At 47.8% G+C, this 12,645-nt stretch overlaps 1 protein-coding gene across 2 annotated transcripts in view; it reads left to right on the top strand.

Moving 5' to 3' along the window:
• Positions 1-3,239: 3,239 nt before the first annotated feature.
• Positions 3,240-12,645, top strand: part of GTPBP1 (GTP binding protein 1) — a 28,498-nt gene continuing 19,092 nt past the window's right edge. Inside the window, exons 1-2 of one of the 2 annotated variants that reach the window (XM_010389255.2) lie at positions 3,261-3,452; positions 6,142-6,253. In XM_010389255.2, the coding sequence (XP_010387557.1) occupies positions 3,261-3,452; positions 6,142-6,253 (304 nt within the window). Of the gene's footprint in view, positions 3,453-6,141; positions 6,254-12,645 lie in introns of both variants that reach the window. The other variant, XM_010389256.2, reaches the window with a different exon arrangement.

Raw genomic sequence — 12,645 nt, 5'->3', positions numbered from 1 at the left:
TTTTGTGGCCCGGTGTGGTGGCTCACCCCTGTAAAAATTAGCCAGGCATGGTGGCGGTCGCCTGTAGTCCCAGCTACTCAGGAGGCTGAGGCAGGAGAATGGCGTGAACCCGGGAGGCGGAGCTTGCAGTGAGCGGAGATCCTGCCACTGCACTCCAGCCTGAGGACAGAGCGAGACTCTGTCTCAAAAAAAAAAAAAAAAAATTGTAAGCTACCCACGGCTGTGGTTATATTTACATATGAATAGTTTGAGGGCTTGCTGTGCAGCAATCACTGTTCTAAGTGCTTTACATATATTAGTTCGTTTGCAGCTGATTTAATCCTGTTAGATACTTTATTTATTCAAAGGAGAAAACAAGCTCTGAGAAGTTAACTTGCTTAAGGTCCCATACATATGGTATGTGAACCCAGTATATAGTGAATACAGAATTTGAACCTAGGCTCCAACTTTTCTTTAGAAAGACGTGTAGATGGGTAGGGTAAGGAATTCCTTCTCTAAAATGTCATAATAGAGTTCCCTGTTCAATTCAAAAGTACCTGCTCTGAGAGTTCTTTTCTGGGTAAAGGCTATAGTGCAAAGGGCATGTTTTTTAGTTCGCTATCAGCAGTCAGCACATTTTGGACTTGAACTCTTTTTTTTTTTTTTTTTTTTTTTTTTTGAGACGGAGGAGCTTCGCTCTTGTTGCCCCGGCTGGAGTGCAATGACTCAATCTCTGCTCACTGTAACCTCTGCCTCCCGGGTTCAAGCCATTCTTCTGCCTCAGCCTCCTGAGCAGCTGGGATTACAGGCATGTGCCACCACACCCGGCTGATTTTGTATTTTTAGTAGAGACGGGGTTTCTCCATGTTGGTCAGGCTGGTCTCGAACTCCGGACTTCAAGTGATCTGCCACTTAGCCTCCCAAAGTGTTCAGATTACAGGCATGAGCCACCGCGTCCGGCCGACTTGAACTCTTTGGAAGAGCCAGTTGGTGAGATGCTATCAATCTGGGCCATATAGGAAAAGCCAAAGTCTGTTTCTTAAAATTTTCTACTCTCAATACAACACAACACTTCTGGTCACCAAAATGTGTGGATTTCTCCCCACCAGCAACCCATCAGTTCTGCAGGGGACACCAGCTGGATGTCCTCTGGTTCAATTCAATTCGTCTCACACTGTCTACCTGGAGATACTGTCAGATCCCAGTGGTTAAGGGCTCAGTCCCACAAGACTGTGCCTCTCCTTCAGAAGCCAGTTATGAGTTCAGGCCTCCAGTACTTTGTTTTGTTTTGCTTTGTTTTGTTTGTGAGACGGAATCTCACTCTGTTGCCCAAGCTTGAGTGCAGTCATGTGATCTTGGCTCACTGCAACCTCTGCCCTCCCATGTTCAAGGGATTCTCTTGTCTCAGCCTCCAGAGTAGCTGGGATTACGGGCGCATGCCACCACGCCCAGCTAATTTTTGTATTTTTGGTAGAGACAGCATTTCACCATGTTGGCCAGGCTGGTCTCGAAATCCTGACCTCCAGTGATCCACCCGTCTCAGCCTCCCAAAGTGCTGGGATTACAGGTGTGAGCCACTGCTCCTAGCCCATATAGGATGGTGGTGAGCAATTTGGCAAGGAAGAAATTAAAAAGCACATAAGAAGAGTATCAAGACCATTGGACTCAGATGACTTCCTGTCCAAGATTCCCAGCTGTGTTTGTGCAAATAAGACTTGATAGTAAGCTGGGCGTGGTGACTCACGCCTGTAATCCCAGCACTTTGGGAGGCTGAGACGGGCGGATCACCAGAGGTTGGGAGTTCGAGACCACTCTGATCAACATGAAGAAACCCTGTCTTTACTAAAAATACAGAATTAGCTGGGTGTGGTGGCACATGCCTGTAATCCCAGCTGCTCAGGAGGCTGAGGCAGGAGACTTGCTTGAACCCAGGAGGCAGAGGTTGCAGTGAGCCGGAGATCGCGCCACTGCACTCCAGCCTGGGCAACAAGAGCGAAACTCCGTCTCAAAATAAAATTAAAAAAACAAAAAACAAAAAACAAAAAAACGGCTTGATAGTAGTGGAAAACAGGGACAAGAAGACTCTTTCTTCTCAGGTAGATCCCCAAAACTGAAAGCCATTTTCAATCCTGCCACTTGCTCACTAAAGATTTAGGGGTTAGGTTTAAACCCTAAATCTTGGATTCCTTATCTTCTCAAACATGCTCTTGTTTGCTTGATGCCTGGGACGAGGGGCCAAGGCCGACGTTATTAGACGTTGGTTAATCCCTAATTTCGCCAAGCAATGACGGCTTAGGGTTTTCCGGCTTTTGAAACAGGAATTCAAGACACTAAAACTTGTGTTGATGGCATTTTGGGTTGGGGCTTTTCACAACTGATGACTCTGGAAAAATAACCCATGGGAAACTACCTTATGAGACCCTAGATCTCGGTTTAGCAGTTCACCACAAAAGTGGTGAGCTGTTTTTTTGGCTTTTAATTTTAGCTGCTTGCCTCTGTTTTTAGTTCGTGTGATTGTCTCCGCAAAGGCAGTGAATGTAGAATTCTCCCTAAGGTCAGCATTTAATTATTGCCTCACTCTGGCTGCTATAGTATTACAACTCTTGGAACGTACAGCATCGATCCTACTATTAAAGTTGCCTGGAGCATGCCAGCACGTTGGACATCGGCGTTCCAGCGACTGCCTCAGTCACTGAATCGAGTGGGAGGCTCATTTTGCAGTTTACTATCTCCGTGAGCGGGTCCAGGCGCGGGACCTGTTCTATGACTCGATTGGGTCCTGCCCTTGTCCGTCATCGGAAGGCTTACAGCGCCTACTGTTTTGCAGTACGATTTGCAGGCTCAGCACCGCCTCTGGAAACAAGGAGAGTGAAGGGGCGTTGACGAGTAACGTTGTTTGTATTTCTCTCCTCATTGGATGGCTGCTGTGTCAGTCACACTCTTCTCTGCTCCCGTTGGCGGGAAGGCTTCGGGCGGGTAGCAGGGACTCGGTACTGTCCCCTCCCAAGCTGGGAGCAGGGCGCGTGACGTCTCAGACATTTGTTGTTGGGGTTTGGGCCTCATTAATTATTCATTAGGTACTTGAAAGCTCTGCAGGGATTGGTCGCTGAGAGGCCTGGTCGACTGTTTCTTAGCTAGAGATACGTGTCACCCAGTACGCGGCTGGAGAAGTTTTGCATAAATTATTCCGATAAGGAGCGGGGCGGAGCTCTGTGCATAGATTAGTCAAATGAGCCGGGGAGGGAGGGAAGCCGGCTACGAATTAGCCTAAGTTATTAAAGATGGCGGCGGAGCGCAATCGCTCCGCGATGGACTCGCCGGTCCCGGCCTCTATGTTCGCCCCCGAGCCCAGCTCCCCGGGGGCGGCCAGGGCCGCGGCGGCCGCCGCCCGACTCCACGGCGGCTTTGACTCGGACTGCAGCGAGGACGGCGAGGCGCTCAACGGCGAGCCAGAGCTGGACCTCACCAGCAAGGTAGGCCCGGGCGGCGGCGGCGGGCGCTGAGGGGAGCGGGCGGCGGGCCGAGCAGTCTCCGGGCCGAGCAGTCTCCGGGGCGACGGCGGGGCCAGCGGCCGTCCTCTCGGCGGGGAGCGTGGAATGGGAGGAAGGGGCCGAGCCCGCCCACCTGCTGGTCCCCGGGACGTGCTGGGGCTTGCGGCGCGAGGGGCCGTCACCATGGTCCCCGCACCCACCTTGGCTCCCCGCGTCGCCAGCCCAGCCTCCCGCCGAGATCGTAACCCCTCGGCTCTGCCACGTGGAACGGGGGTGCCCGATGCCGGCAGCGCTGCGCGCGGTCCCTGTCCCCGCTCAGTGCCCCTCCCCGTTCTTCGGGTCCCGCTTGAGGGGATTCGGAGACCTAGAATCTCCTCTCCCTGGACCGCGCGGGACAGCAGAAGGGCGAGGGGGCCCGGGCAGGGGGCCGATACGCTCGCGAAGACAGGTAGTCGAAAGGCAGGGCAGGGTGGCAGCCGCGTCTCTTCCCAGACTCGGGAAAGGAAACAGAAAGTAGTCGCCCAGCTGGGGACGAGCATGCCCGAGAATGTCTACTTTTCGAGGCCACCCGAAACAAAATGGAAAGATGGGTAGGCTCCTTAGTCTCGCTATCCTGGGAGTGGAAGCTCGTCTTGTATGAGTAGAGCAGTGAAGGACGTTTAAAACCGTGTCTTCTGAGCTGTCGAGAAGGTAGGCAGGAATTAAGGACTCGCCAACGGCTTGACATTGTGAAGAACAGAAAAGTAAATAGAAGATGTGACTGGTGTTTTGAAAGTGCTTAACGTTCCTTAGGGAAAGAATGCCAAGTTGGGAGTCAGACAGGGCTGAGTTCGCTTTCCTGCCCTACCGTCGAAAGGCTCTGTGACGTTGGAAAGTTTCTTAACCTTTCAGTTCTCCAACCACCTCATCTTAAGAAAGTACAGATGGGTTGTAAAAATTAGAAGTATATAATAAGACACCTAATAGTGCCTGATGCATACTAGAGATTCAGTAAATGTTTGAAGTGAACGAGATAGTTCCTGATTTCCTGTGCAGATTAAATAGCAGTAGGTGAAAGACAGAACGCCAATACCACCACTTACATTTGTAGGATAGTTACGATAGACATTTTATCCAGCTTTGAAAATATTTGTGACTTTTTATAGTTTATGGTGGCAGATTTCCATGAAACTTGGTCCTAAACTGGAAGGAACTTTCCCTGCAACCTAAGAAAGTTATTTTCAACTGCTCTTTGCCCTTCTATTCTCAGGTGAGCACATGGAAGCCAGCTAGCCTGTCAAAGTTGGTCCTGTCTTGTGCCTTTAATGCCATAATGAGGATGGCCAAACTTAGAGAGAGGGATGGCCAGGGTGATGTAAACGACCCAGGAAACATCCAGGTTACAATTACAAGCTCTGATGAGTCAACTCAGGAAGTTACAAGATTATGGACCTGACTCCAGAGCAAACAAACTGGGTGTCAACACATGGTCAAGGTGCTGAAGAAACATGGTAGGAAATTGCAGGGCAGAGTTGCAAAGACGGTAGTACCTTCATTTCTTGACCAGCTCATTTAATATTCCTAGAAGTGTTATTTCATCACATAGCTGGGGAAGTCCTCACAATTAAAAAAAATCCTATGTATATTAATATTGATGATCTCAAAAAGAAAAAGTGACGGCGTGGAGGGAGAGAAGGGTTGGATTGAATAGATTGATTCCAGAGGAACAGATTAGAAGCTAAAGGTTCATATCCTTACAATAGTAAATGTGGAGACCTAAGGCTCCGAGAGCTTCCAAAGGGAGAAACACTTAGTGAATAGTGGTGGCTAGTTTCATCCAATAAGGTTTTTCTGGGAATGATTGGGTGAAGAAAAGCTTGTAGTTTCACATTTATTGAGCTGTGGACTAGATGCTTTACATGTTATTATATTTGCTGTTTACGGTGGCCTTAGGATGCAGGTAGTATTAACTCCGTTTTATAGATTGAAAAACTGAAACTCAGAGGGGTTAAATTCTTTGTCCAAGGTCACACAGGAGTAGTTAGAGAATGGGGTCTGATTGCCAAATGGCTTCCCCAAATAAGTGGTTGATACTTGAATGTTATTGGCAGACATTGGCAAAATGATGGTGGTAATACTCCTCGTAGTGGTAATAGTGATGGTGTTTTGTTGATGAAGATGAGTCTTGCAGGCAGTTTTCATTCCCAAATATTCAATATAGCTAAGAAGATAGAACAGAATTCTTTTGTTATCCTGGGAGCCACTGGCCTGTGGGTGGAGAGCATGGAGGTTTATGAGGTAAATGTCCTGTGGGCTTCCAGATGTCAACTGCAGGTAGAAGACTTTGGCATGTAGGTGGAAAGCACTGTGCTTTCTATCCACAGTGCCATATTCTCAGTCACTCGGGTCCTGCCCCTCCTGTTAAGCAGCAGGAGACAGGCTGCTTGTGCTCTCTTTACCATGGGTTATGGCTCAGACATACCCATTTTAGTATATCATTTGGCTCATATAAGGCCTGAGGCTCAAAGGCTACTTCAGGAGAAGCAGAGAGGGCATGAAGGGGCTGTGCAGCTTTTTCAGATGAGGGTACTGTGGGTTTCAGTCAGGATCTTTGGTTAGGCTATATTGATCGGCTTTGGCTGTGGTGCTCTTCTAGCAAGTGTGGTCCTAAGGCTGTTGGTTTCTTTTCTAGCTGGTTCTAGTGAGCCCTACTTCAGAGCAGTATGACAGCCTACTTCGGCAGATGTGGGAGAGGATGGACGAGGGATGCGGAGAGACCATATATGTCATTGGGCAGGGATCAGGTGAGCATAGTTTTCCTTTCACTTTATTTTAAAAAATTATTGGGCCGGGCACGGTGGCCCTGCCGCCTGTAATCCCAGCACTTTGGGAGGCCAAGATGAGTGGATCACCTGAGGTCAGGAGTTTGAGACCAGCCTGGCCAACATGGTGAAACCCCATCTCTACTAAAAATACAAAAAGTTAGCCGAGCGTGGTGGCGGGCGCCTGTAATCCCAGCTACTCGGGAGGCTGAGGCAGGAGAATTGCTTGAACCTGGAAGGTGGAGGTTGCAGTGAGCCAAGATCACACCATTGTGCTCCAGCCTAGGTGACAAGAGCGAAACTCCGTCTCAAAAAAAGTAAAAATTATTTAGAGCACATTTTCCCCTCTGAACTTTTCTGCTTATGTGTCTTAGTTATAGTGATTCTTTAGTGTCTGCCGAACTGTTTGGAGTACATGAAAGTACAAAGCGAATGTTAATTCTGACCTTAGTGGCTATGATATGGTTGACTTGAAAGATTCACTTTCCAAGCAGTTTTACAGATGCTTCCTTCTTGCCTCCAGTACTCTCCATTTGCATAAGAGGAAATGAAGCACAAAGCAAAGGAACTTCTTGTCTAAGGTAATAGGGCAAGCCATAGTTAGGTCTAGAATTAAGCTTATTCCTGGGCTGCTGGAGGTCTTCCCTTCCAAGCTCTGTTTACAGATCCCATTGTTACTTATTTTCTGCTTAGCTGAGGACTCTGTGATTCTTCTTGGTGTCAGCACAGAAAAGATGCCCAGAATTCCTCTCTTCAGTCAGGCTCCTTGCCCCAGACCATACTGACCATTTAGTCTGGATAGCTGGGATAACAGAGGTCATCAGACACATAGGCTTGTAACCATTCTGAAAGGGACTAGTTATTGTTCTCCAAGCTGCTTATTCCTTGTAACAGAACCTACTATTTTAGAGGAAGGCAGCCCTTACAACAATCCCAGAGTATATTAGGGTTTTTTTCCCCTCGTTGCTCCTAGTTGGCAACTTCAATACAAGACCCGCTTACCTTCGTCTTCATTATGGGATTATCTTTGCTGAAATGACAACTGGGGTTGTTAACGATTAGGATTCAGCCCATACCAACACTTGTCTCTGCCATCTTTGCAGGAAGTCCAGGTGGGCCTGGATGCATCATTAAAGAAACACTTTTCTTTGCTGAATGTAGGCTTTGTAAAGCCAGGTAATAATTCTTTTGTAGTTTGAGTTGAAGACTGAAGAAATCTCAAAATCATTCTTAAACTATTTGACACATATCTATTAAGTATCTTCTAAGGCTTGCGACTGTTGCAAAGCTCTTTTGGAAACTTAAAATCTGGTCCCTGCCCCAAGGAGGAAAGAAGGCATAGACACAAATAATCTCCATGGGAAACAGTATTTGGAAATGTAAGAGTGACATAAGGAAGAAGGATTTGCTCTCCAGATGCAGCTGTGCCTTCCTTTGAAATATCTTTCATATCTGTTCTTTCATTCCCATCCTTGCTGCTACCTCCCTAGATGCGGGTCTTACCACCTAAAGGAAGGGCATGGTCAGAGAGATAGGCAAACTAAGAGGTTGCACATCAAGAAAGGGAGAGAGTTGATTAGCATTATCAAGTGCTACAGAGGCAGCAATGAGTGCCAGGTTCAAAAGAAAAAACACTCCATTTGTTAAGTAGGAGATCATTGGTAGCCTGTTGAAGCTTTGATGTCAGGTACACATCTGGTCTGCTCTAATAAGATGAACCACTCAAAGATCACTTAATGATTGTAGAATTTCAGAAACCACATATAGGTCAATTTTGACAAGTGTTGAGTCTGTTCTTTGAAGACCCAGATTCTTTTTTTTTTTTTTTTTTTTTTGAGACGGAGTCTCGCTCTGTCGCCCGGGCTGGAGTGCAGTGGCCACGGATCTCAGCTCACTGCAAGCTCCGCCTCCCGGGTTTACGCCATTCTCCTGCCTCAGCCTCCCGAGTAGCTGGGACTACAGGCACCCGCCACCTCGCCCGGCTAGTTTTTTGTATTTTTTAGTAGAGACGGGGTTTCACCGTGTTAGCCAGGATGGTCTCGATCTCCTGACCTCGTGATCCGCCCGTCTCGGCCTCCCAAAGTGCTGGGATTACAGGCTTGAGCCACCGCGCCCGGCTGAAGACCCAGATTCTTAAGACTCCCCTTTTCCCTCATCCTTTTATGTGGACTCAGTGAATTTTACCATGCTTTGACAACTCACAACTAATTAACCCACCCATGGCAAAGCGTAAGATGTCAGACATTTATTAACACATCTGTATACCCAAGCGTCATCCTTGAATCCACCAGGTGGATGCCATTAGATTCATAGTGACTCCTCCTGCTGGAATTATTTACAAATAGAAAGAGATCATAACTAGTTAAACAAGTTGAACATTAAACAGAAGATGAACCCAGATACAGGGCCCCCAAGGAGTCAGTTTCATCAGTGATTCCCTTGCTGCTTCACCTCTGTTTATCACGTCCTTTCTCTGTGAAATGGGAATAATGACACCTTCCTCATCCTACCTCAGAGAAATTTTGCATAGAGAAATGAGACATTTAAAAATTATAACCAGTATAGAGGAATGTGCTCTTTAAATATACATTCTTAATGTTGTTATTTTAAAAGGGGACAGTCTGGCCTAATCTATAGGATCTGGAGCCTGGCAGGCCTGGATTTGCCTACTGAATCTTTTCCTTGTCTTAAAATGGGGATAATAGTAGAATCTCTCCCATGGTGTAGTAGTGAAGATTAAATGAGAATTCGAGGAGATCATCGGGAATAGTAAGCATTACATAAGTGTTAGCTAGTATTAGTAGTTGCAGTAATAATTGTTTTAAGGGTCCCAGGTTGTAGTTGATTTATCGTGAGATTTCTTTCAAAAAGAAGGCTCATGCCTATAACTGCCAGCACCTTGGGAGGCCAAGGTGGGCCAATCACTTGAGGTCAGGAGTTCAAGGCCAGCCCGGCCAACATAGTGAAACCCCATCTCTACTAAAAATGCAAAAATTTAGCTGGGCATGGTGGTGCACTGCTGCAATCCCAGCTACTCAGGAGGCTAAGGCACAAGAATCACTTGAACCCGGGAGGTGGAGGTTGCAGTAAGCTGAGATGGTGACAGAGTGAGACACTGTCTCCAAAGAAAAACAATAAAAAAAAAATAATAAAAGTTCAGGGGACCTAGGAGGAGTATTAAGTCTTTTAAAATTATTATGATTATGATTATGATTTTTGAGACAGAGTTTCTCTCTGTCGTCCAGACTGGAGTGCATTGGTGCGATCTCACTGCAACCTCTGCCTGCTGGGTTCAAGCAGTTCTCCCACCTCAGCCTCCCGAATAGCTGGGACTACAGGTGCCCGCCACCACGCCTGGCTAATTTTTGTATTTTTAGTAGGGACGGGGTTTTACCATGTTGCCTAGGCTGGTCTCGAACGCCTGACCTCAGGTGATCCGCCCCACCTCAGGCTCCCGAAGTGCTGGGATTACAGATGTGAGCCACCACACCTAGCCGAGGAGTACTAAGTCTTTGTGGAAGAGTCAGGAAAGGCTGTGAAGAGGAGCTGCCCCTTTAATTGATTCTAAAGAATGAGTAGGAATTTTCCAGGTGGATGGAGGGAATAGTGAATGGGCAGAGGAAACCATTCTCACAAAGGCGTGGAGGCATTGGAGACAGGAGTATATAGTGGACCAGAAGTAATCCAGTGGGATGAGTGGAGAGTATGAGGTACTGCGTGGTAGGAGGAGAGGCTGGGCAGAGGAAGGCAGGGCTCAGATTCTCAGGGTCCTTAAATGCCAGGCCACAGAGGTTAGACTTTCATTCTGAAAGTCTAGGGAGTCTTTGCAGCCTGTAGAAAAGGAAAATACATATAAGAAAGGTAACTGAGCCAGCAGGATGGAAATCTGATTAGCGTCTGGCATGGCTGAATATGTGGCCTTTAGTAATTGGATCCTCTGCAGCTTTTCTCCTCCACCTTTGTCTCCACTTCCACAGAGTGAGGAATGTGATGCATGCTGGAGACGGGTAATGTGACTGACCGAGAGCCCTGATGGACAAGGTGACATTGGTGATAGCCCTTGGTGCAGAGCAGGACCTGAAAGAACAGGGGCAGGGGAGATTGAATAGAATTTCGCCAGCCTTCTCAGGAACACTCCCAGCAAGCCCTTCTCTAACCCGGAAGGCTTTCACAGCTCACTTGGCCATGCATTTAGAAACTCCTCTTCCCAACCGCTCCCTCTTTGTTCATTTGTTTTACATTTTACAAACATTTGAGGACTTGATGTAGGAAAGGCATTGGTTGTGGGGCATCAGGAAATTGTTGCGGTATGTTGCTTGTTTTCAAGATGCTTATGTATTGTGCGGGGAGGGGAGGATGTGTATCCAAAACACTGTTGCACAAGGCAGTACTTTGCAAATGTAAGGGAGACACAGACGTTTGTGGGCAGAATGAGTAGGATTTTGCCAGGAGGAGATGCACTGTTAGGCTTCCAGGATAGGAAATCATGAGCAAAGGTGTAGTAGAGCTAGGACCCTGCAGAGAACCCCAGCACAAGGAAGGGGAGTGCTGTGTGTGTGATGGGGCCGCTTGCACTGGGACAGAGCTTACAAGGGGAGAGTGAGGAGGGAGTACGGCACAAATGGGGAGGCTGTTAAGCAGCTGGGCCTGGGGAGCCGTTCAGAGGCTTTGACTTGAAGTGACAGCATCAGAGCTGTGCTTTATTTAGGACCTTAAGGGGTTGGTTGGAGGGAATAGACTGAATTTGTAAAGACAAAAGTTAAGAGTCTGTTGTGGTGGTTCAGGTAGAATAAGAACTTGAATCAGGTTGGTGGCTGTGGATTGGCAAAAAGGGCAGACATCAGGGAAGGAGGCAAGGTAAAATGCTAGAATCAGGAGGACTGGACTGAGGAGACTGGTGGCTAGAGAGGTGGTATTGTCATTGTCAGAAATAAAGAAGGAACTGGTCAGGCGGTAAGAGGAACCCTTGCTCTAGAGGAAAAGGCTCTAGGTTTGGAATCTGAAGACCTGAACTCATGGCCCCTCCCAGCTCTGAGATCTCCCTAGGTTCTTTTTACCCCACTGTTAAAAGGGAACAGTAATGCCCACCTCATAAGATTACAGTGAGAAATAAAATGCTTTATTAACATTGTTAGTGTTTGTGCTGTTTAAAAGAGGGTTGGGGTGGGTGTTGAGTTTGGATATCAGACTTCTAGGTGTTATCATCCAGGCAATTGGAAATTCAGTCTGGAGTTCTGGGCATAGGATGGTGTTAGGAATGAGTGTTTGTATAGTTTTCAAAATGACACCTGAAGCCATAGAACAAGATGGCCAAGGGGAAAGTTTGGAGGAAACAGAACAGGGCCACTGACAGACTACTGGAAAAGACTGGCATTCAGGAGACAGGAGCCGGGGGACAGGGGTGGGGAGGAACATCAGGAGAGGTCAGGTGATGCGCAAGCAGGGCAAGAGGGAAGTGCTTCAAGAGGGAAAGGCAGAGTGGCCAGCAGTATCGAATGCTGTGGGAATCAAGAAGAGGGCATTAGCTAGAGAGTTTAGAAGGCCACTGGTGGGCCAGACATGATGACTCACGCCTGTAATCCCAGCACTTTGGGAGGCCGAGGTAGGCGGATCACTTGAGGTCAGGAGTTCGAGACCAGCCTGGCCAACATGGTGAAACCCTGTCTCTACTGAAAATACAAAACTTAGCCGGGCATGGTGGCGGGCTCCTATAATCCCAGCTACCTGGGAGGCTGAGGCAGGAGAATCGCTTGAACCCGGGAGGCAAAGGTTGCAGTGAGCAAAGATTGTGCCACTACACTCCAGCCTGGGTGACAGAGCGAGACTCCATCTCAAAAAAAAAAAAGGCCGCTGGTGGCATGTGACAACTGCGGTTTCTTCTGTAGCGGGCAGATTCCCAGTGAGTAGATGGTGGGGTAGTACAGTCAACATGCGTTGATGACTCTCGAGATGTTTGATGGTGAAAGGAAAAACAGGAGATGGTAGCTTTGCAGATAAGCAGGGGCAAGGGAAAGGGGGTGGTTTTCCTTTCCTTAGTTTAGGAGCTTGTTTGGAGTGGGAGGAGGAGAAGAGACAAGGAGAATACTTGGTGCGGGGGAAGAGAGCCACACATGCTGAAGGGGTTAGCCAGCTAGGGAAGGAACAGGGGGCGCTTGGAGACAGGACAGCTGGGAAAGGCTGAGGGAGTGATTGTGGAAATTAAATTCAACACCTCATGGAAAGCAGCTGACAGGTTGTCATATAGTAGGAGCTCAATAACTGTTTCGTCAGTTGGTCCTGCCTTCTGTCTGATTCCCTTCCTTGTCCTTAGCTCAAACTCATTTCTCCAGCTGCTTGCTGGACATGTCACCTGAGCCACCTCAGTTAAAAATCTT

The sequence above is a fragment of the Rhinopithecus roxellana genome, chromosome 13, assembly GCF_007565055.1.
Source record: "Rhinopithecus roxellana isolate Shanxi Qingling chromosome 13, ASM756505v1, whole genome shotgun sequence".
In the NCBI taxonomy this organism is placed as follows: domain Eukaryota; kingdom Metazoa; phylum Chordata; class Mammalia; order Primates; family Cercopithecidae; genus Rhinopithecus; species Rhinopithecus roxellana.
This window is presented reverse-complemented; position numbering and strand designations above follow the sequence as displayed.